The 23,397-nt window shown below is 37.2% G+C and overlaps 1 protein-coding gene across 1 annotated transcript; it reads left to right on the top strand.

Moving 5' to 3' along the window:
- Positions 1-714: 714 nt before the first annotated feature.
- LOC135219452 (uncharacterized) lies at positions 715-18,938 on the top strand. The gene is made up of 7 exons (XM_064256245.1): positions 715-867; positions 7,938-8,191; positions 10,370-10,571; positions 11,999-12,172; positions 12,426-14,060; positions 15,103-15,246; positions 16,101-18,938. The coding sequence occupies exons 1-7, from the start codon at positions 732-734 to the stop codon at positions 16,622-16,624; spliced, it is 3,069 nt and encodes a 1,022-aa protein (XP_064112315.1). The 5' UTR covers positions 715-731; the 3' UTR covers positions 16,625-18,938.
- Positions 18,939-23,397: the final 4,459 nt, after the last annotated feature.

Raw genomic sequence — 23,397 nt, forward strand, 5'->3', positions numbered from 1 at the left:
CAATGGTGGTCCTAGACAGCCTGCCAGGAATATCCCAAATATTGGCACAATCATACCCATGTGGTTGTCACAATAACCAATGAAAGTGTACAGTAACCATTTGTCTGCATTTACCATGCAAGACGGTAACGTTGACTCTATTAATTTGACTGAATTATGAACTAAAGGGGATTCTCTAACCATTATGAAGTTGGAGGGATAACTGTCATTTGGACCTTTCCTTGATATACAGACCCAAGGTTTCACTATAATTCCTCCTTAACCAACCGCTCTTTGTCCTTGGTGTTGAAGGAAAAGAGATAGACAGTCAAATCTAAACATTATTATATCATCAATGAAAAAAATGTTTTCATATAATGTAGGCTAGCTATTCTATTATAAAACTCTGGAAAGATCCTGGAAGCAATCCCCTCCATTATTTGCCAATATCTTTGAGGGTTTCTGCAGCTTTTTTTCAATTTTTCTAAATATCACAGAGATAATTTAAGCAAGAAATGAATAATTATCGTTACTATTATAAAAGATAAATAAAAAAAGTTTCATAGTTGCAAGTAACAGGGCTAGAAGTGGCATAGTGTCTTTCAATAGTCTTTGTGATCCAGAAACTATGTTAAAATTCAGCCTGTCTGAATGGTGTACTACCACAGTAATTTGAACATTACTGCATTTATTTCTTTGGTAAGGCATGCATAGTTGTGAATTATGGTAGAGACTGATTTGAGTGCTTTCATATGAAAAATTTAAGTTTTGTCGTTAATGCATTTCACATTTTTTCAGATATGGAAATTGCCAGTGGCTCTGTTCATACTCCTTCAAGGAAGATGTCCTTGCGTCGCAAGAGGTCCATCAAAACAGAAGGAGCTGGAGGTAAGTTTCCAGGTTAGATTTAATGAAAGCATGACACCAGCTGTGCCCAGTATCCGCCAGTCCACTTACCTGGGGTCAGGTGCAAGTAAGGGGATTTAAATGACTAACAAACTTTGTACTAACAAGCAAAAAACACAGGCAACCAACAAGCTAAAATAGTGAAATTAAGCATCAGGCAAGCCTGGTACTTGTGCCTCACCATTTGTCCTGCCAAACACCCACCCTTGCTTGCATCACTGTCTGTAGTAGCGACACAGACAAACCATCTATTTTGTACACTATCAATACATTTTATATACATTTTCTACATGGGAAGCACTTCTTGTATAATTATGGGTGAGATATACCTCAAAACAAGGAATGATACAAAGAACTAGCTTAACTATGCATTGGTTGCTGAAATATGTGGTTTCATGTATGACACTTACCTGGCAGGTATATATATAGCCATAATCCTCTGTCGCACTGACAGAATTTTCAAAGCTCGCGGCAACCGCTAGATCACTGGTAGTTCAGGTGATCGCCACGCTGGCGCTCGGAACCATTCCCATTTTCATCAGATTTTCTCTGCCAGCCGAACCGTCAACATCGTTGAGGGTTCCCTGCTAGGATTTCGAACTCGTTGCTGACTTTTCACTATTGTGGAGAATTCGTTGGTATCGTATTGGAAAGTTGCATTGGCAATCGCTTTGGATTTTTTCTTACAATGTCTGATTCTGGTGTGACTTTTAGAGTATGTGTGAAAGAAGGATGTAAGTTGAGACTACCGAAAGCTTCGGTAGATCCTCACACTGTGTGTAAGAAATGTAGGGAATGTGTGTGTACTTGTACTTGGGACAATAGATGTAAGGAGTGTGAGAGAGTGAATGAAAAGGAGTGGAAGACTCTCACGAAATATGTGGAGAGATTAGAGAGAGACAGAGTTAGGAGATCTGTGTCTCGGAGTGAGAGGTCAGGCTCTTCTAGTAAGGCCTTGAATGATTCAGTATCTATTTCTCCACCACCATCCCAAGTAGAAGTTGTAGCACCTTCTCCTCAGGTTTCTCCTGCGCCTGCTGCTGTTTCTGAGGATGCGAAGGATTCTCATTATGTACAAGTTTTTGCTGCCTTAGCGTCTATGGGCAAACAGATTCAGCGTCTTACGGACAAAGTGGGTGCTTTTGATGTGTGTGACAGTGTAGTGGAGGGGGCGGCTGATCGTCTCTCTCATGCTCCTAGGCCTAGACCGCTGCCAAGCTCCCAGACCCAAGGGAGAAGGCATGTCGACAGTCGAAGGGAGGCGAGAGGGATCACCATGCGATCAGTCGTCCCTTCAGGCAGTCCTGTTGCGTCCCAGGCTGCAGCAGTGCGCCGTAGAAAAGGCGTCACTGGGAAGTGTGTTACGTCTTCCGATAGTTCGGCGGCAGGAAAGTATCGGCGTTATGCGGATGAATCGCATCCACTCAAGAGGACGCACAGACCAACCTCATTTCAGGACGAAATCGGCTACAAGCAAGAGAGATGGAGTAGCCCCGAGATCTTTTCATCAAGTGAGGATGAGGAAGAGATTCCGGTTAAAAGGAGGAGAACGTTTCGTTCTAGGGAGGACGCTAGATGTTCGATGACAGGCGGCTCTTCTGAGAGGGACTATCCTTCTGCATCCTGGGGCGCTCTCCTGTTTCGTTGCCTTCACGCAGACCTCAAGTCTTTTCTCCTCGTCGGACGAGTGCTTCAGGACGTCGCTCTCCTCCTTCTCATGTGATACGTCAGGAGACAGAGTCTAGAGATTTTATCAAAGAAATGCAAGGAAAATTATCCGACCTGGTTAAGTCTTGGGAAGCGAAGGATCAGCCATCCGCGAGATGTAAGGACGCGTCTCTCCCCGTTAAGTCTTCCAAGAGGACGCGTGATCGGAGTGTGCGGCCTCCTCCTATTACTTCGGCTTCGCGAACAGGACGCACGGTGACTTCCAGAATGGACGATCGCTCAGTTTGGCAGGACGCAAGAAACCGCATAGCGTATGGCGGACGCGGATCAAGCGATGGATGCAGGACGCAGGCGGCAGGACGTTAGCCCTTCTTCTTCCCGTATATTCTGAGAAGATTTTTGTCAGGACACGATGCAAGATTCTCGTGCTAAACAAGTTTTCGACCAACAAGTGGAAGATATGCGTACAGACGTAGGCTTACAGGAGGTTTCTTCAGCCAAAGAAGACGCTGGGGACTTTGCTTCCGAAGATGAGAAAGATATGGAAGCTCCGTCTTCTGATTATAAAAGGTTGACTGAATGTCTCCTTTCTATCTTCGAAGGGGAATTTCAACCATCAGCTCTGTTATCCCCGCTTTCGCAGTTCTCGAAGAACAAGAATCCCAAGAAATCATCTTTTCTGAAGATGACTCTTTCGATTTCTGCCAAGAAAGCCCTTCAAAGGATTGACACCTGGTTGAAGGAGAAGAGGGAAGCAGGGAAGACTTCTTTCTCTTTTCCTCCGGCCAAGTTGGCCTCGAAGTATGCTACAGGGGAAAGTCTTGGCCTGGGAGTTCATGCCTCCTCCCAGGGGTACTTTTCCAGCATTGTTGACAGCTCCCGCAGGCATGCTCTGCACGCGGCCAAGGTTTGGTGGACATTTTCAGAGCTGGATCATCTTCTGAAAGGCGTCTTTCGGACTTTCGAAGTGTTCAACTTTCTTGACTGGTCCTTGGGATCGCTTGCTTGCACTTTAGAAGAAATGGATTCGTCCGCTCCTCAACTACCAAGCAGTATTATGTCCTGCATGGATAAAGCCCTGAGAGATGGGGCTAACGAATTAGCGTCCCTCTTTACGGCAGGAGTGTTGAAAAAGAGGTCCCTCCTGTGCTCTTTTGCGGCGAAAGGCGTGTCCAACGCGCAGAAATCAGAGTTGATTTTCTCCCCTTTATCAAATCAGCTTTTTCCTTCAGAGTTGGTTAAAGACATCTCGTTGTCATTAACACAGAAGGCGACTCAGGACCTGCTGTCTTCTTCTGTAAGGAAATTTTTGCCACCAAAAGGGGTTAAGAAGACTCCGAAGGAGTCAAGGCTACCTCAACAGCAGTTTCGAGGCAAAACATTTCCTCGCTCCTCCTTTAGAGGTGAAAGGGCTCTTCCCAAGAGAGGGTCGAAGCCAGCTAACAAGCAGTGATGTACAAGTCCTCCAGTCATCAGTTGGTGCCAGACTCCAGGATTTTTGGGAAGTTTGGCACAACAAGGGAGCGGACCCTTTGGTCGTCATGATAGCCAGGGAAGGTTACAAGATCCCCTTCCTAAAGAAGCCTCCTCTTTCTACATCACCGAGAGACCTGGGATCCCATTACCACGATCCAGAGAAAGAAGAGGACCTGCAGGAGCAAATCCGCTCCATGATCAGGAAAGGAGCAATAGAACCTGTTCTGGACCACTCATCTCCAGGATTCTACAACAGGCTTTTCTTGGTAGCGAAAGCCTCGGGCGGATGGAGGCCAGTGCTGGATGTAAGTCACCTCAATTTGTTTGTGGAAAAAACAAAATTTACTATGGAAACGAACGAATCAGTACTAGCAGCGGTACGTCCAGGGGACTGGATGGTTACCCTGGACCTTCAAGACGTGTATTTCCACATCCCCATTCATCCAGGATCAAGAAAGTATTTGAGGTTTATGAGCCAGAACAGGGTATTTCAGTTCAAAGCTCTTTGCTTCGGACTTTGCACGGCTCCGCAGGTGTTCCGCAGGTGTTCACGAGAGTGATGACGAACGTGGCGAAGTGGCTGCATCTTCTAGGGATCAGGGTATCGCTATACCTAGACGACTGGCTTGTAAGATCCCAATCAAGACAACAGTGTCTGGAGGACTTAGAAGCAACTTTGAAATTAACAAACGAATTGGGTCTGATAGTGAACTTAGAAAAGTCGAATCTGATCCCCAAACAGGAGATAATCTATTTGGGGATTCAGATTTCCTCAGTGACTTTTCGGGCTTTTCCGTCACCAGACAGGCAAGTTCAGTGCCTTCGGAAAGTGCAAGCCTTTCTAGAGAAAGACCAATGCTCGGCGCGAGAGTGGATGAGCTTGTTGGGGACTCTCTCGTCGCTGGAGCGGTTCGTTTCTCTAGGAAGACTTCGCATGAGAACTTTACAAATCTTCCTGAACGAAGTACTGTATGGCCAAGAAAATCGCAACCGTATTCCTTCCTGTTTCGGATTCCTTACAAGATCAAGAAGGAATTACATTGGTGGCTAACTCCGGGAAAGTTAGCGGAGGGGACGTCGCTCCAGCTAAGGAACCCAGACCTTGTATTATTTTCAGACGCTTCGGACGCAGGCTGGGGAGCGACTCTAGGCCCTCAAGAAGTGTCAGGTCGTTGGAGCAAGGAGGAAGTGGCTTGGCATATAAACAGGAAGGAACTGATGGCGATTTTCTTGGCTTTGAAAGCGTTCAAGGCGTTGATCCGCAACAAGGTGGTGCAGGTGAACGCGGACAATACCACAGCTCTGGCATACATTCGCAAGCAAGGAGGAACGCACTCAGTTTTGCTGTGCAAGTTAGCGGAAGAAGTCCTCCTGTGGGCAGAGAAGGAGAACGTCACCCTGCTCACCAGGTTCATTCAAGGGGAGAAGAATGTGAGAGCGGACCTGTTGAGCAGGGAAGGTCAATTGCTGTCTACAGAGTGGACCCTCCATCTAGAAGTATGCCAGAGTCTGTGGAATTTATGGGGTCGTCCAGTGGTGGATTTATTTGCGAATGCAAATACGAAGAGGCTACTGACATACTGCTCTCCAGTTCCAGACCGTCAAGCAGTCGCAGTGGATGCCTTCCTTCTAGACTGGACAGGCCTAGATGCGTACGCCTTTCCTCCGTTCAAAATTCTAGGAAAGGTTATGAAGAAATTCAGGGAGAGTCAAGGCACGAGACTGACTCTCATAGCCCACTACTGGCCGGCACAAGATTGGTTCACAGAGGTACTGGAATGGACAGTTGACACACCAAGAACACTTCCAACAAGAGTAGATCTACTCAAACAGCCTCACTTCAACAGGTATCACAAGAACACCCTCGCTCTGGGTCTAACTGTGTTCAGACTATCGAAAGACTTGTCAGAGCGAGGGGGTTTTCTAAGGAAGCGGCCAAAGCTGTGGCCAGAGCAAGATCCTCTACAATCAAGGTGTACCAGGCGAAGTGGGAGTCCTTTCGTAAGTGGTGTAAGAGTCGAAAGGTTTCTTCTTCCAGTACCTCTGTGACCCAAATTGCAGACTTCCTTCTGTATTTGAAGGAGGAAGTAGGATTATGTACGCAGACAATCAAAGGTTACAGGAGTATGTTAGCCTCTGTTTTCAGGCACAGAGGATTAGATATTACCAACAATTTGGATCTGAGAGATCTCATAAGGTCCTTTGAAACAAGGAAAGAACACCGCTATAGGGCTCCTTCTTGGAACCTAGATATAGTTCTGAAATTCCTGGGAACTAAGAAGTTTGAACCAATGGGTCAGGCTTCTTTAAGAGATGTCTCTAAAAAGACGATCTTTTTGGTGGCCTTGGCCACAGCAAAAAGAGTGAGTGAATTACAAGCTATTAGTAGACATGTGGGCTGGAAACATGACAAGGCAGTATGCTCTTTTCAGGAAGAATTCTTAGCCAAGAACGAAAACCCATCTCATCCCTGGCCAAGGTCTTTTGAAATTGCGGGTTTATCAGATCTTGTGGGACAAGAACAAGAGAGAGTTCTCTGTCCAGTAAGGGCTTTGCGCCATTACCTAGAGAGAACTAGGAGTATTAGAGGTACTTCAGAATCACTTTGGTGCTCTGTGAAGGACCCCAGCAGAACCATGACTAAAAACGCTATCGCTTTCTTCATAAGGGAGCTTATTAAGGAGTCTCATATGCTATGCCAGGAAGAGAACTTCGGCCTTCTTAAGGTTAAGGCGCATGAGGTAAGAGTGGTAGCTACGTCCTTGGCGTTCAAGAGAAATATGGCCCTCAAAGATATTGAAACGACGTTTTGGAGGACTAACTCAGTTTTTGCCTCTCACTATCTGAGAAACGTCAAAACGACGTTCGACAATTGTCAAACTTTGGGCCCTTATGTATCCTCAGGTGCAGTATTGGGCAAAGGAGTTGCCACCCCATAACTTTCTAACATGCTAGGAGATTTTAATTAGTTTTTGTGTTTTTATGGTTGTCTTGAGAGGATTTAGTACCTCTTCAGTCTATGGAGTGTCTTTGTTAGTTATAATGCGTGTATGTGTGGTTCAGGTGGACTAACATTTCCTAGCATGAATGCCCGTGGTGAGAGAGGGCTAGGGTTTACTGTCAACGAATTGGTCTCGTCCAGTTGTCAGACCCTTTTGATGGCTTCTTCAACACTCAGGTCACATCCTAGTTGAAAGCTAATAAGGTTTAGCAGGCTAAGAGGCAGGACCTATGAAGTCAGCTACCTTAGCAGGTAAGGAACCTAAGAGTATTTTAAAATTTAATTTAAGTTTTAAACTGACGATGTTGCTGTCGTTGACCCACCACCAAATGTGTCAATCAGCTATATATATACCTGCCAGGTAAGTGTCATACATGAAAATGACGCTATTATGATATAACAAAGTTTCATGTATACTTACCTGGCAGGTATATATAATTAAATTCCCACCCGCCTCCCCTCAGGAGACAGGGTTCAGAGAAAATTTGATGAAAATGGGAATGGTTCCGAGCGCCAGCGCCATGGGAACGGGGTGGTGATCACCTGAACTACCAGTGATCTAGCGGTTGCCGCGAGTTTTGAAAATTCTGCCAGTGCGACAGAGGATTATAGCTATATATATACCTGCCAGTAAGTATACATGAAACTTTGTTATATCATAATAACGTCATTTTGCTGCTTTGGCAGTAGCCTGGATTTGTGGCTATACAATACATACAGCATAGTGTATGTTTTATTATATAAAATAAATCCACAAATAGTTATTCATAATGTTTTGTTCAAATCAAATTAAATTGTTTGTGGAGTTGCTTTGCAGAAATTTCTTTGTTTTACAGGTCACCCACCTAAACTATCCTTGTTTTATTTTGTGTCGATTTTATATTGACTAACAATTTTGTGATTACAGGATCTCCAGCACATAAGAAAACTTCTCCTGTATCAACAAGAAATGCTGTGAAGACTAATTTTGCAGACAATAAATCAGCATCAGATGCTTTGAAGAGGGGGTTCTTAAGTGTGAAAACAGACAAGATTGCTGTAGAAAGTGAAAGTGCAGATGGAGATGCATCTGGTGATACTGACCTGTCCCAAGTTTATCATACACGGCGAAATATTAACCTTCAGGCTACAACCTTTCTACCTGGTTTCACAACTCCAAAGGTTTGTGTAAACAACATACTTCATTTTATCACTGTCCCATAAATCATGTTTGCCAATGTGTTGGCAATTACTTTAAGAATGAATTAGCTACAACCCATTTTGTGTTCATGCTTTGTTGTTAACTCTCTATACTTACAGTAGTACCTCGAGATACGAAAGGCTCTACTTACGAAAAACTCGAGATACGAAAGCCAATGCAAAAAATTTTACTGCTCTACATACGAAAAGTTTTCAAGATACGAAAGGTTGTTGCTGTAAAGTCCCGAGATTCGCCCGGACCACCGAGAACAATTTTAAAACTCCCGCGCCGCCAAACTGAGTAAACTCGCCACCATCCTCCCACTTTCCCATTGGTTCCTGATGCTAGTCACCCCATAAGATCTGCTCTCCTGTTGGTCAGCATCTACCCCTTGTGCTTTAAGTATTCTATTGGTAAAAGGATGCTGTAAATTGAAAAACTTATTCATGCAATACATTTAATAAAAAAAAACATTAGGTAAAGATAGAATAAAGAATAGAAATGAATGGTTATTATACTGTTTGGTAGTTTCAGTAGTTGAAGAGAGATAATGAAAATTTATGGCTTACTGTGTAAAGTGATTGCTTGTCGATCGTTCGATATTCGTAAGTGCTGGATGTAAACAGACGTTTGGAAGCTTTTTTTTTTGTTTGTTTATTATAGTTAATGGTTACTTAATAATTATTTGAAATGAGTACATGCAATACATTTAATAAAAAAATTGTGAATTAGATATCATAAACTATAAAATAAATCAGACTGCCAACAAATATGTATTTTTTAGAATTCTTCTTCTGTTTTATTATTACGTTACGTATACGTATGTTTCATTAAAGCTGTCAGTAACTCGGTATCTCCATTAGGTAAAGATAGAATAAAGAATAGAAATGAATGGTTATTATACTGTTTGGTAGTTTCATTAGTTGAAGAGAGATACTAATGACAATTTATGGCTTACTGTGTGCTAGGAAAAATGATTGCTTGGCGCTCGTTCGATACTCTTAAGACGGGTAAGAGCTGAATGTAAACAATCGATTGGAAGGTTTGTTTTTTGTTTGTTTGTGTATTATACTTAATGATTAATTATTAATTATTTGAAATGAGTACATACGGATTATTTATACATTTTATTGGCATATTCTAAGCTTTTAGCTTCTTAGGTTTAGATGTCAAAATCATAGACTAGGTAGGCTACAGTAGCAACCACTAACATAGGCTAGGCTTATTGCTAAGGGACATATGCTAAAGTCCTAATACGTATATGCAGTAAAAATGGGGTTGAACATTACATGCAGTTGAATATTACTCAAGAATGTACAGTATTTTGCCTTTTTGGAGTCATATTTCTTCCGTCGGATCGGCGTTGTAACCCTAGAACATGTGTTTTAGGCCTAGAAATATAATTTACTGGGGTGTTTTTGGAGGGCTTGGAACGGATTAGGCATTTTACATGTAAAATGTGTTCCAAGATACGAAAAACTCATAATACGAAGGCCGCCTCGGAACGGATTAATTTCGTATCTCGAGGTACTACTGTATTTCATTGAGGAAAGCTATTCTAGCAAGTCTTACTATAACTCTGTATAGTACTTATTTCATTGAGGAAAGCTTTTCTAGTAAGTCTTACTATCTTTGTGTCTATGAGAGTACAAACCTTTGTCTTCTATATTAATTAACCTCAGTAGGTATAGGTAGAAATTTATAGTTTGCGCCTAACAATTGTGTTGATGCATCTAATAGTATGTATATGTATATAGCAATATCATTACTGGAGTTAGTGATTTTTCTGTACTTATTGGTACTATATGTTTATATTTATATATCAAAAGTATGTCAACAGGAAATATTTATAAAGACAGCTACTATTTGCATTGAGTATCTAGTGAAATGTTTCAAGAAATCCAGCCTTTAAGTTTGTACTTTGAATGTTTATACTGGGTTTCACCTAAAATGCTTTCATTGATGGTTTCAGTAGTTATATTTTTATATTGTTCATGGTTCCATCATTATGTTAATATCATCAAACAATAATGTTTAGCTTTTAAAATTTTTGAGCCTGGTATAATTTATGATGTGTAATTTTGATTACATTTATTAAGTTTTCATAGCACTTAATTATTGAAAATTTCTTGTGCTGTTGTAACAATCTTTTTCTCCAGAATCGAAGCAATAGACGAAGAACAGGAAGCACCGAGAAAAAAAGTTTTGAAGATAGTCGAACAGAGGAACTGGAAGAACAGCGTTTACATCAGCACTCTCCAGACACACCGTTCATGAGTAGCCAGTTATGCGGTACTCAGGAATGTGAAGTTGTATGGGATTGCAATTCTCCAGGTTTTTCCAAAGATGATTTAAAACGAAGTAAGTATCATATGGCAAGTTATATAATTACCGAGTTTTTATGGAGGTTCTGTTTTATACAGGTAGTCCTGCAAACTGTACAACTGGCAATAGAATTACTGGCAAATCTAAAGCTTTATTATGTTCATGAAAACTTTAGCTCTAAAGTTCAAAAATAGAAAACATGGGTGACTGAAGTTTTTGAAGTTTTTATGAAATGGCAGAAATTTCATGGGTAAACTTTTTACTTTTCATCTGTTCTCACCTAGCTTTTAAGGAAGTTGTTCTTATTAAATCTTGTATGTAGATACTGATCAGATTCTTCTAAAATCTAAGAAAACAAAATCTGGGGCTGTGCTGCTTAATTAGTTTAAAAAGCTCAGTATCTAAACCAACTACATATGTCTTTATTGAGTATAACTCAGGAAAATTTAACATTCCCAGCCCAAGTGAACTCTTCTCATTATGTATCAGTGAAGTTCAGATACTCCTGTGTGGATGATTAATGAGCTTGAAGTGTGTTTAAAAGCAGCAAACAACACTTCTGAGGAGGCAGTGAGATCCTAATTCTTAACCCATTCAACTCAAATCAAAGACCAGGATGGGGTTAATATGGCTGTTTTGTGTAATGATGGGTCCTATTTAGCTAAATTTCCTGGTAACATTCCAGTTTTCACAGCTGAACTTAGTTGAATTATAATCTACATTTTAGTGTCATTACTTCTATTAGGCTATTCAGTCCTTTTTATGCGATTTTAAGGAATCCAAGGCTGGCTCTGTTGGCATACATCATGCTACAAACCAGTCTAGTTTTGTCACATATTGGTTGACTGTCCCAGGACTGTGGTTGAGTGATTAATTTGGGTTCCATAGAAGAGATTTTAAATAACAATGTTCATGATATTTACCCAGTTTTATCAGTTATTAGATTACAGTAATCAATAGATCAGTTTCTTTGGTGAACATGATCATCACAGTATATACTGATGAGCCAAATAGTTCCAGTGCCAGGTCATCAGACAAAACTTTTTTGAATAAAAGGAAATCAACTCCTCATGGAAGGCAGTCATAGGTTCACATCTTATATGGGACAGATAGAAGAGTGAGACTTTACTGAGTCAGGTAAAAACAAAATGGGAGAGCTAACCCAGATCAGGTCATGGGTGACTCATAGGCCTACCGATTGGTTTGTTTTGAATTTAAGATAGCAGACAGCTGCAGTGTGCTGGATATTCTCTGTCTGTGAAAGCGTAGGTTCGTATCCTAGGAAGAATAATTATTTATTAAAATTTGGTATTTTAATAAAATGCATGCTGGTTGCTTCAGTTGAGTAAAGAATGTGGGCAGTTTCACATGTAATAAAGCTTTCTTAATCTGAAATGTATGTTTAGTAATATGTTCTGTACTCTTTCAAATTACTATATAGCAATATAATCTTTCTTTTGCAGTGTGTCGAGATACTGGAAGCGATGAAAATACATCACCCGCAGTGCCAGAATTTGTTGCTCCCATGCCAACTCGAGCATTGTTTACAAGAAATCGATCACGTCACTGCAGTAACATTTCGGCAATTGACACAACTGCCCAATTAGATGAACTTTTAAATCAACTGTCTGCCAAAGGTAAGAATTATTTTTAAATTATAACTGATGTAGTTTCCTTGGATATTTTTATCTATATATATATGTATCAGAAGGCATTAATATTTTGGTAATCTTCCCGCATATCAGGTAAATCAAGGCAGTGCAGATTTAGATGCAGTCAATATTTCTATATGAAAATGACTGTGATGTTAACTGTCCTCTATGATGATGATATAGTTTTGTTTAAAAGTGTTCTATTGGTATGAAGTTTATGATGGAAATTCTTTGACAGGTAGCCTGTCCAAAGACAGCCAGTCTGTTGTATCCAGTTCAAGGCAAGAAGGTGATCGTGAGAGTACATCATCTACAGATAATGCGATGATTTCTCACACTCCTCCAGCAGATAAGGACTCTCAACCAGCTACGCCACCTGTTCCTTTCAACCTTATCTCAGAAGCGTCGTCAGAACCGTTTGAAGTGTGGGATGAAAGTCAAGTTGTGATAGGTGGCCATGTAGAAGTTTCTGCAAGTGAAAATAAAGCAGATATTGAAATCCTAGAAGAGACTACCTGGGATGATGATCTTAATATGGCAGTGTGTGATATAAGTAGTCAAGACATTATGGGTGACTCTCCAAATAAATCTGCCAAAAGCAAATCTCAGTCCTGTAACATTTCCAAAGACGTCAGTAAAATCAAGAACAACGATTCTTTAGATGTGTTTGACGACGATTATTTTAATGACACTTTGATAGAATCAACTCAGATTTGGGAAAAGGAAATTTTAGAAAAAGGCATAGAAAATGCCACTTTGCATATGGCAACTAGTAAAGCTAAGGCTTCGGAAGATAATTATAATATGGAGAGGAATGTTTCTGACAGATCTAGTGCTTTCACAAACGTGAGAAATAAAGCAAACAATAATACTTGTACTAATGGTGGTACAAGTAGGTATGACAAAAGTGTACTTTTGCCATCTCCTACAAAATCTCTTGGTAATGCCAGCAAAAACACATCAGAAGAAAGCCTCAGAAGTAACCTTGTGGAAAACAACCCTCAGAGGTCACATTCCATGGCAGAAAAAGCTCCACAAAGAAGAATCAGATCCACGTTTAGGCTAACTAATGATCCACAAACTGGTTCTCTGAATCATCCCAGTACCTCCAAAGATACAAAACTTGGGCAAAAGAATTCAGTGGTTAACAACATACAGAATAGTTCTAGTTGTGATGATACATCTGTTATGACTAAAGCAGATCTAGGATCAAGTATGCCTTTACCAAGGTACAGAAGCATTGAGCCCAACATGTCCAAAGTGCAGACTTCAAAGCCCTTATTTGCAGGTGATAATCGTTACAGAAGTGTAGAGAAAAGCTCTGGGAAAACAGATTTATCCAAAAGCTCTTTTCCTCGTTCCCAGTCCACTGGTCATTCACAAGGACCGGAAGCAAAATTTGGAATATCTCGCCCTAGTAAATCTGAAGACACCGAGGGATCACGTGAGTTTGAGGAAGATGATTCCTTCTTTGATACTCTCCTCAGTACCCTTCCTGAAGATGAGATTATTTTTGGTACCCAGAAAAATTCCAAGGTCCCTGGGGTTCAAAACAGTAAAACACATTTTGCAAAAGAGATGGTAACGACTTCCAAAAATATGCATAATAGCAGTGTGAATAATGCTGAAAAGAGTAAAGTATTTAGTAGATGGAGTGATAAAAGAAAGAGTAGTAACAGTTGTGTCAAGGATATTAATGATCAAAACAGAAATCCTCAATCATCTAAAGTGTTGGGCTCCAGTAGTGTGAACAGCATCAAAGGTAATATGCAGTCAAAAGGACATTCTGTGCCAGGTAAAAAGAGTATGACTGCAAGCCCTGCTAAATCTCCTAGTATGGGAATGTCAGCCTTGAAGCTGAGGACTTATTCAGGTAAGCAATTTTAAACAGTTGCTTTTGTTAATTTTATGATTACATGGGTAAATATAATCTTTACAAATCCTTTTGACTTGCATTTTAATGAGAATAATTCATGAATGTCATTTTTATATTATGTGACCTGGCACTTCTGAAGTGGTAGTGTTACACACACTCAAATTCACTTTTAGTTTTTGCTTTTAGTATTAATATTTTAAGATTTTGTTAAGTTTGCACTTAACCCTATTATTTACAAGGGTTAACAACAAGCACATTCATGGGTCTGGCAGCTCATGGTGTGCTTGAGTCTTCTAAGCACACCATGAGGATGATTTGGATATACTAATGAGAGGGTTTTATAAATTGTTAGTTAAAAAGGCAGTATGTATGGAAGACAATGGCTAGGAGCCTGTCGGAATGTCCAGAGAATTGTGGGAAACGGTTATAGAAGACCTAGACTACATAATAATTGAAACAAAGTGCACAACACAGGAGACAATTGAGATAACTCATTTTACAAATAACCCTTCAAAGGGAGTAACTGACATAGTGCATCATCTTGTGTGCTTAACATCTCACGGATGATGGATTACTTTCGAATCGAGGAAGTTTTAAGTCATCTTTTGATATACACACAATCTGTGAGCTAATGATTACTATGAAGTTAGTATTGTAATTGAAACAATGCAAAATTTTACTCATAATTTGTAATTTTCGAGCATATTGCATATATCATTTGTATAGGCATTTAGTTTGGAAGTGAAGTTACTCTGACGCCAAATAATTTCATACGAATCTGGAATTTCATGCGCATGAGCATGTTATCGTGTGAATCACCTATTTTACAGACTAATTAATGCAAACATTGCTGCATGTATACTAAAGGTTAGGAGGTAGGCTGGCAGTGTATTGAAATGAGTATTACTTTTATTTAAAAGGTGTGAGTAAAGTAATTGGAGTGTTTGTACCATACAGTACTACTGTGGTTATAATGTAAGTTTTATTTTGGTACCAAACAGTAGTACTGTGATTGTAATGTAAATTTCATATTTTCTAGAATCCAACGAGGAAATGGACAGCATATCAGCTCTGTGCAATTCTACTATTAAGCAAGACTTTCAAGGAACGTCACATGCTGGTGATATATCGGATGATGATCTCTTTGAGGACGATGTCTTGTCACTTATTGATGAAGTAGAATGTGAGTAATTTTTTCACTTTATTGTCTACAGTTTATAAGCTATGGTAATGTCAGTTTTAGGCAAAAAACAAAACACTGCCTATTTTCAACTAATTCTTATAATGGCACTGCCTATTTTCAACTAATTCTTATGATGGCATAAATGGGTTGTCATATCAAAAATAAAAAGTGATGACAGGACACTTGAAGTTCAGAATTTTATTTAGAATAAGAAGAATGTTAAGACAGTCTATTTTGAAAATTCCTATACCAGTAAGATACATATTGTGTTTCCAGTTGGTCACATATAAAGTTCAAAAGTTACTGTATAGGTGATATATGCAGTTCAGGCATAACAATTAATCTACAAGCTGAACATAAAGGTTCCATATATAAACCACAGTCACAGAGGATGCATATTACTGTACAGTACTGAGATAAAAGGTAACACAGTTGTCATGGTCAATGGTGAATGTACAAGGTTATAGCAACCACAACTTTACTTGAAATCAAGAGCTATGAGTGTTGTAATGCCAAGTCCAATGGAACAGGACATTTGGTCCCCTTATCTAGCTCAGTTCTAAAGAAAAAGAAGGTATATAGAAAAAGCGTGGGGCCAAATTGTTGTGGAATTGAGAGACTTGGTTTTTAACAAAGCAGTTATGATTGAGAATTACATAGTATGGAGTAGCATATTACATAGTACGGAGTAGCATCCACTGCCAACTTGCATCACACCTGCACAGGTCATTCACTTCACCGTTAAACCTATGTAATGGTCATTATCATCCTTCACTGTACATTGTGTAATGATACATAATCAATTTGATATGGTGTTGCATGTGGCATAATAAAGGTTTTCTTTCTTTAAACAGCACAGTTTGGGAGTCAGCCATTAACTTCAGCAGCACCTAGCTCTCAGTCATCCCAGTTATCTTTGTCGCAACAAAGCAAGTGTACCTTGGAGGAAATCGCCAAAAAGAAGGAAGAGGCACAACGCAGAAGGGAAGAGAGGTTGAAGAAGGAAGAGATGGCTAAAAGGGAAGAACCACACCACTTTAGAGAAGTGGGAGCAGCTCAGTACACTGCAGGAGTAGAAAGAAAGAAGAATGAAGTAAACTGTCAGGTTGAAGCACTGAAAAAGGATGCAGCCGTATGTTTGAGAGAAGAGAAACAAAAGTCAGAGATAGAAAGACCAAAAGTAGAACCTGTTTCCCTTAGAGAAGAAAGGTCAAAGGTAGAGGAAATTGCAAAAAAGAGGGAAGAAGCTCAGCGTAGGAAGGCTGAAAAGCTCAAAATGGATGAGATTGCAAGAAAAAAGGAAGCAGCACTAAAGAGGAGGGAAGAACGACAAAGGAGTCGTCAATTGCACTGTTATCCCCCTGTGGTGAAAAGGTAGCATTATACTCTAGAAATCTGGCAGAGTTAAACTCTATATGTGAGCTACAACAACAAATTTATTTATTCATGAGAGTACATCAGCATAGTTGTGGTTGAAATGAAAACACAAGTGCAGTTATGTTGATCTTATGTACCTTTAAATGGCAAAAGCTTTATTCTTTCCTTGTAGTTTGTTTTTGGCATTGTAGCTTTTGAAGGATAAACAGGAGTTGATAAGGTTACCTTAATCTGCTTTATTATCATACAATGGTGTATTGTGTACAGCTTGTAAATATATGTATTATAAGCAATCATCCTTAGAAAAAAATGGTTATACTGCACAGCACAAGAAGACATAAAACTGTTTTTATTAGCGCCAAGTTTTATTTTATTCGTAAAAGAAATGCAGTATAAATTTTGGAGTTTTTAAACAAAACCTGACAGAACTAGAAAATGGTATGAAAATGGAAGTTTTTTATTCCTGAGATTATATATGGTGGGCCAGCTCATTGCGTTTTAAGAGAAAATGTAATGAGAAATTATATAAAATTGTCATCCTTCCTAAAACTGTCATGTTGATTTTCTGTATACTAGATTGGAAAATGTTGGTGCCATATTGTAGATCTGATCTTTTCATTTGTGACTGAATGTACACTTTTTCTATCTTTTCCACACCTTTTAAGTGATGCCATTTCTGTACACATACATGCAATTTGTGTTTATCTTAGAAAACATTTTCACCTAAATATAGTATAATGTTTATAATTTATTTATTGAATTTTTCTTTTGAGATATGTTTAATTGGGTTAATGGAAATCCTTCACATTGCATACATACCACCTTATCCATGTTTTAACATCTGTAATTTTGTTGAAGTTGGCCTACCTTTTATGTTTTTGTTTTTTCTGGTTACATATTACAAATGTTGTTTCTGGTGTTTTGTAAAGGTTGCAATGTAAGCAAAACTAGAAACGGTCTTTTCATCACCCCTTTAACCCCTGCTGCATTGCTTTTCTCCCTTTTATTAAAAATAATGTACTTTAACCAGACAGAGTACCTTTTCTAAACTTGCAACACTTTCCTGAAGGTTGGCATTTTGTGAGAGAGGTGAAAGTAGAAAAAAGAATATTAATGAGGAGCAACTTAGTAGGAAGAGGTCAAAAAGAAGGCATGGAAAGTAAAAGGCAAACAGCAATGCAACTTGGGCTGAAGAGGTGCTACAAAGAGCTTTATTGATGTGAACAACAGTGGACTTTTCAAGACTTGCTGTAAGCAGTACAGTTCCTTCCTGTGGTACACTGAAGGGGTAATGCTTTTGTTTCATTTATTCAGTTACACAGATATGTCCTTGGTTATATACTATTTTACTGGGGATCCTTACTTCTGCTTTCTCATTCATGTTGGGTATGGTTTATGTAAGCATCTTTTCTTGTGTTTTGTTGAATATCAGTGTTATGTTATAGCCAGTTTTGATCTTTGTGCGGGTGGATTTTCTTCCTAAACTGACAATCTTGGAGATTTTGCCATTTTTAATATGTGTATTACATTGGTGAAGTATTATGTGGGCTAAAGTGGAACTCCCAATTTCAAAATCTTAATTATTATATACTGATTTTGTAATTTCCAGTATCTTGCATACTTTTTTTTTATCATGCACTTTTAGGACAATGAAAATATGAACACAACCCCAAACTAAAATACAAAAGCTTTCTTAAAATACACTGATCTCAAATTATGATTATTTCTTTTGCTGATCTTATATCTAGACTTTTCGTCTTACATCCAGACTTTTTATATATAACTTGTCTATGAAAAAGTATTATGAATGAATTTGACCTACAGTACATAAAAGAACAAGGTTTTCATTAAGTTTCTTTCTGCACAATCCTCATCAGTGTTCTTCCATTTTCTTTATTTTTGTAAGCCATAAGTGATTTCATCATTAATTTTCTAAAGGTAATTTTTAAAAAAACCGAAATGCATGGATGACCAAACCTCCTACTCAGAGTGCTATTGAATTACAGAAGCTCACATTCATGTTGTGAAAAAATGTTCGGTAATGTGGCAGTACCACTGCATGTTTATAATGTAAATATTTGTTTGCAAAATGTTACAGACAAGATTAATTAAAGCTTGCTGTATATGATTGATGTATATATATTTGTTTACACAGCAGGGCTATGTAAAAACCAAAACCCTAAAAGGATGTTTTTAATATAGTTTTGTACTCCATACTCAGAAGTACATGTACAGTTCTTGCATGAATTTGCAAATAAGAGTATATTGTGTAAAATTATTTTTCCACTGCTGTAAAATATATTTCTATTTCCAAACTGCTGTTTTTATCCTGTCAGTAATCTACTCAAAGGCTAATGTCACTTGGCAGGGACCATTTCTGAGCAGTAAACTAATATCCCCCGTAGGGGGGTTAGTCCCATTAGTGCACCCCATGCAGTGCAGTGTAGGCATTGCTTAGGGTTCTTTGCAGCGTCCCTTCGGCCCCTAGCTGCAACCCTTCATTCCTTTTACTGTACCTCCTTTCATATCTTTCTGCCATCTTACTTTCCACCCTTTCCTAATAATTGATTCATGGTGCAACTGTGAGGCTGTCTCCTGTTACATCTTTCAAACCTTTTCACTCTATCTCCATTTCAGCGCTGAATGGCCTTAGTTGCACCAGTGCTTGGCATTATGCTTAAAATCTATAAATAAACTATTATCTGACACTCACATAGTGGTCTTATGTCAGGGTTGGCGGTTAAAACCAGTCAATTTTTTTTTTAATTTTATTTTTTGGTCTTCATGTTTCCTTTTATTTTAGGTAATATATATTTATTTTGCAACTATTGGCGTTTTTATCAGTTACTTGGATTTTCAAATAAAATTTGCAGTGTTAATGTTCACTTGTTTAGCCTACTAAAACATTCTGAATTGTAACTATCTTACAGTACATTTGTGTCACCGTGCTATAATATAACATTTGATGTAACTGAACATGTTCATACAGTTGGTAAACCTCAGATAATTAGGTGAAAAGAATTTTGTAAATTATTTTATATCTTTAATAAAAAAAAGGGGGGGGTTAGTTATATAAAAAGAAACAATCATGTTAATCATAGCTTCAGAGAGAGAGAACAATTATTCATTTCGAGTTGAAATAGGTAAAAAAGACATTCAAATAAAAGAAAAATTTTAAAAAATAAACACCATTTGGTGTTAACTACAAATATAACCCTTAAAAAGGTAAATTGTTAACTTGATATTTGACTCAATCAGATCCAAACTTGTAAACAAACCAGATACAGGTATTAGACATGACATATCCACAAAACTAAAGCATCTCTCTACTCTCTCTCTCTCTCTCTCTCATATGCAGTTGTTTGAAGTACTGCATTAAACTAAAAATTTGGAATTTCAACCATTATCTGTAATTTTGGCCATACAGATAATGGAACTATTAAATTTTGTTAATCCTCCTTAAAGTGTATGGATACATCATACTTGTATGTCAAATACATATAGGGCCACAGAATTGTGTGGTTATCATTAAAATTGCTTTAGTTTTATACTGGGTAGCACAAAAATTAAATAATCCCATAAAAACCATATCTAGTAGCACAAAAAAATGAACAAACCGTAATAAAACCATATTTCATGGTTTAAACCAAAAAACCATGGTTTAAAAAAAAAACAAGGTTTTTGGCTTAAAAAAAAAACATTGATTTTTACCAACCCGGTTAAAAATGATAACAAAGCTTGAAATCATCTTAAAATTCCTTGAGAAAAATGGGTAAATCCAAACAGAAGCGAAAGATCATGGTAATGAGAGCACGAACTCAACAAATGCTTAGATAAACAGTGATGGAGGCTCTCGTAGGCTCTCGTAAAAAACTAAAAAAAAAAAAAATACATAATATTAAAAGTTGCAAGAAGTCCGAGCAACCGTAAACAAATATGCACCTGAAAAAGCACACAAGATGTGACGCAAAAAGACAAACCATAAATTAACTAACACACACACAAAATGTTTTTTGATGTCATGTGATATACAAATACAAGTCATTGATTGAGAGTCGGTGCAGTTTTTGTTGTAGCCACACAAAGGCAAGGAGAACGCAAGTATCTTATTGAACATTTCTTTCACAGACACATCTCTTTCGATACTGACAATCCTCATATTACATAAGGATATTTCTTACGTTATGTACAGTTTTCAATTTCATTAAAATCTGCGAGCAAGATATAAATATTCTAACATGATGAAAATGAACGAAAAATTCTACAGTAATGAATGGAAAACATCTCTTCAAACGCCAAGAGGAAATCAAAGTAGGAAAATGATTAGCAAACTGACAGCCATAACAAACACAGGTATCACCCAAACAAAGACTTTCGTGTTGGCTTACCTACTGAGCCTCCTTGCATAGCTAAGGAAGAAAGTTGGTACTATTTCCAATTGGCGTCAAAGAAACACTTCATACATTCTACTAGATTTCTCAAATAGATAAAGACGGACCTTGTCAAGATGAGCGAACCCACTATTTTTCAAGACAGTTATACCACTTTTATTTATATATTTATTTATAGACATATTATATATATTATATATATAATATATATATATATATATATATATATATATATATATATAGTTACACGGTCATACCCCCGGAGGGTACGACGGGGGTTCCGTTCTTGAGACACGTCGTAAGCCGAAAATCGTCGTAAGCCGGAACATTGTCAAAAATCCTAAGAAAAACCTTACTTTTAATGCTTTAGGTGCATTCAAAACTAGGTAAACTGCATTCTTATTGCATCTTTCATCAAAAAAAACCTTTAATATGATTATTTTGCATTTTTGGTGTCATATTTCATCTGCCAGATCAGCGTTTGTAGGCGTCGTAACCCTGGAAATAATTTATGATGAATATAATTGAAAAGCGTCGTAACCTCGGAACGTCGTAAGCTGAGACCGTCGTACCCCGGGGACTGCCTGTATATATATATTATAGATATATATATATATATATATATATATATATATATATATATATATATATATATATATATATATATATATATATATATATATATATATATATATATATATATATATATATATATATATATATATATATATATATATATATATATATATATAGTATATATATATATATATATATATATATATATATATATATATATATATATATATCTATATATATAAGTATAATTATATTATAATATATATGTATTTATATATTAATATATATATACTATATTATATATAAATTATATATATCATCGCCTCGAATTGTCTCATTAAACGGAATGATAAGCTCAGTACGAATTTTCTGGCACTATTATCTTTTTCCTGTGTAATGGGCTTATATCATGAAGTTCACATGTCATCTATCCTGTTTGATTTTTTAAAGCCATACCATATTATATAATATAAATCTAAATATATATATATATTTAATATATATATATATATAATATTATATATTATTGTATATAATATATATATATATATATTATATATTATGGTTATAATATTATATATATATATATATTATATGTATATATAATATATATATATAATATATATAAATTCAAGACGTTGGTATAAATTACTAAAATGTCTTGGGAAATTAAGTGAGTTGGGTTCGCTCATCTTGACCTACTTAATTTCCATTAACAACCGTAACCAAATAACAAGAACTGCTATTGATTTTCTGAACGTTTTCTTATCCATATTTCACAAATGAACCCACAAAAATCCGTAGGTAATACTACAAAACGTCAGGAATTCGCAGTAGTCTTGATTCCTGTTTGCAAAAGACGTAAATGAATTTTTACATATAGAAATGATATACTAGAGATTAGGTTAACTTGACATGTCTTCTTAGAACATGAAAGGGAGCTTTTGTCATAAAACTAAAAACAATAATTAAAATACTTACACGTAATGACATAGTATTGTGAATTTTGTTATTTTGAAATGAATAAATAAAGGCTTGGATGCAAAATAATTTTGCAATACACAGGAAGAATCCAATTGAAAGTGTCTACAGTACAGATGGACTGATAAATTTGGCTAAAAACGAAAGCAGACTTTCTCAATATTTAGTTTTTGATGTTATAAATAATAATATTGCTTTGAGAATATCAAAAGAGGTAATCGGCTTCTGAAGTCACTGTAGCAAAGAGAATAAAACGTACTCTTTAATAAAAGCATCGTTGCCTTGACTGTAATACTGCAGAATGTGTGAAAAGCCATGATAATCTAGAGCATATTAAAAAAATATTTAAAAAAATTATTAAATCACATGAGAAAAGCCATGATAATTTACAGCATATTAAAAAAATTTAAATCTTAAATCATATGTGAAAGGCCATGAGAATTTAGAGCATATAGAAAAATATTCTTAAAAATATTGAATCATATATAAAAGGCCATGAGAATTTAGAGCATATTAAAAATATTAAAAACATATTAAATTATATGTGAAAGGCCACGAGAATTTAAGAGCATATTACAAAAATATTTAAAACGATATTAAATCATATTTGAAAGGCCACGAGAATTTACAGCATATTAAAAAATTATATTTTTAAATTTTAAATCATATGTGAAAGGCCATGAGAATTTAGAGCATAATAAGTCTATAAAGGCAGAATAAACAGAAATTCACAACAGCCACTTATAAGTATGGAATTAAATGGTCGAGTAGAGTCAAACAATAGTTTCTCCATCTTCACGAGGAACCACTCAACTTTTCTCTAGAC

This window comes from Macrobrachium nipponense, chromosome 1 (assembly GCF_015104395.2).
Source record: "Macrobrachium nipponense isolate FS-2020 chromosome 1, ASM1510439v2, whole genome shotgun sequence".
Lineage (NCBI taxonomy): Eukaryota > Metazoa > Arthropoda > Malacostraca > Decapoda > Palaemonidae > Macrobrachium > Macrobrachium nipponense.

Bases quoted from the DNA above. Each gene is read 5' to 3' on its own strand.
- LOC135219452 (XM_064256245.1), top strand. From the start codon at position 732: ATGAAAAATTTAAGTTTTGTCGTTAATGCATTTCACATTTTTTCAGAT. The intron at 868-7,937 runs GTAAGTTTCCAG...TTGTGATTACAG, and splicing joins CAAAACAGAAGGAGCTGGAG to GATCTCCAGCACATAAGAAA. The intron at 15,247-16,100 runs GTGAGTAATTTT...TTCTTTAAACAG, and splicing joins ACTTATTGATGAAGTAGAAT to CACAGTTTGGGAGTCAGCCA.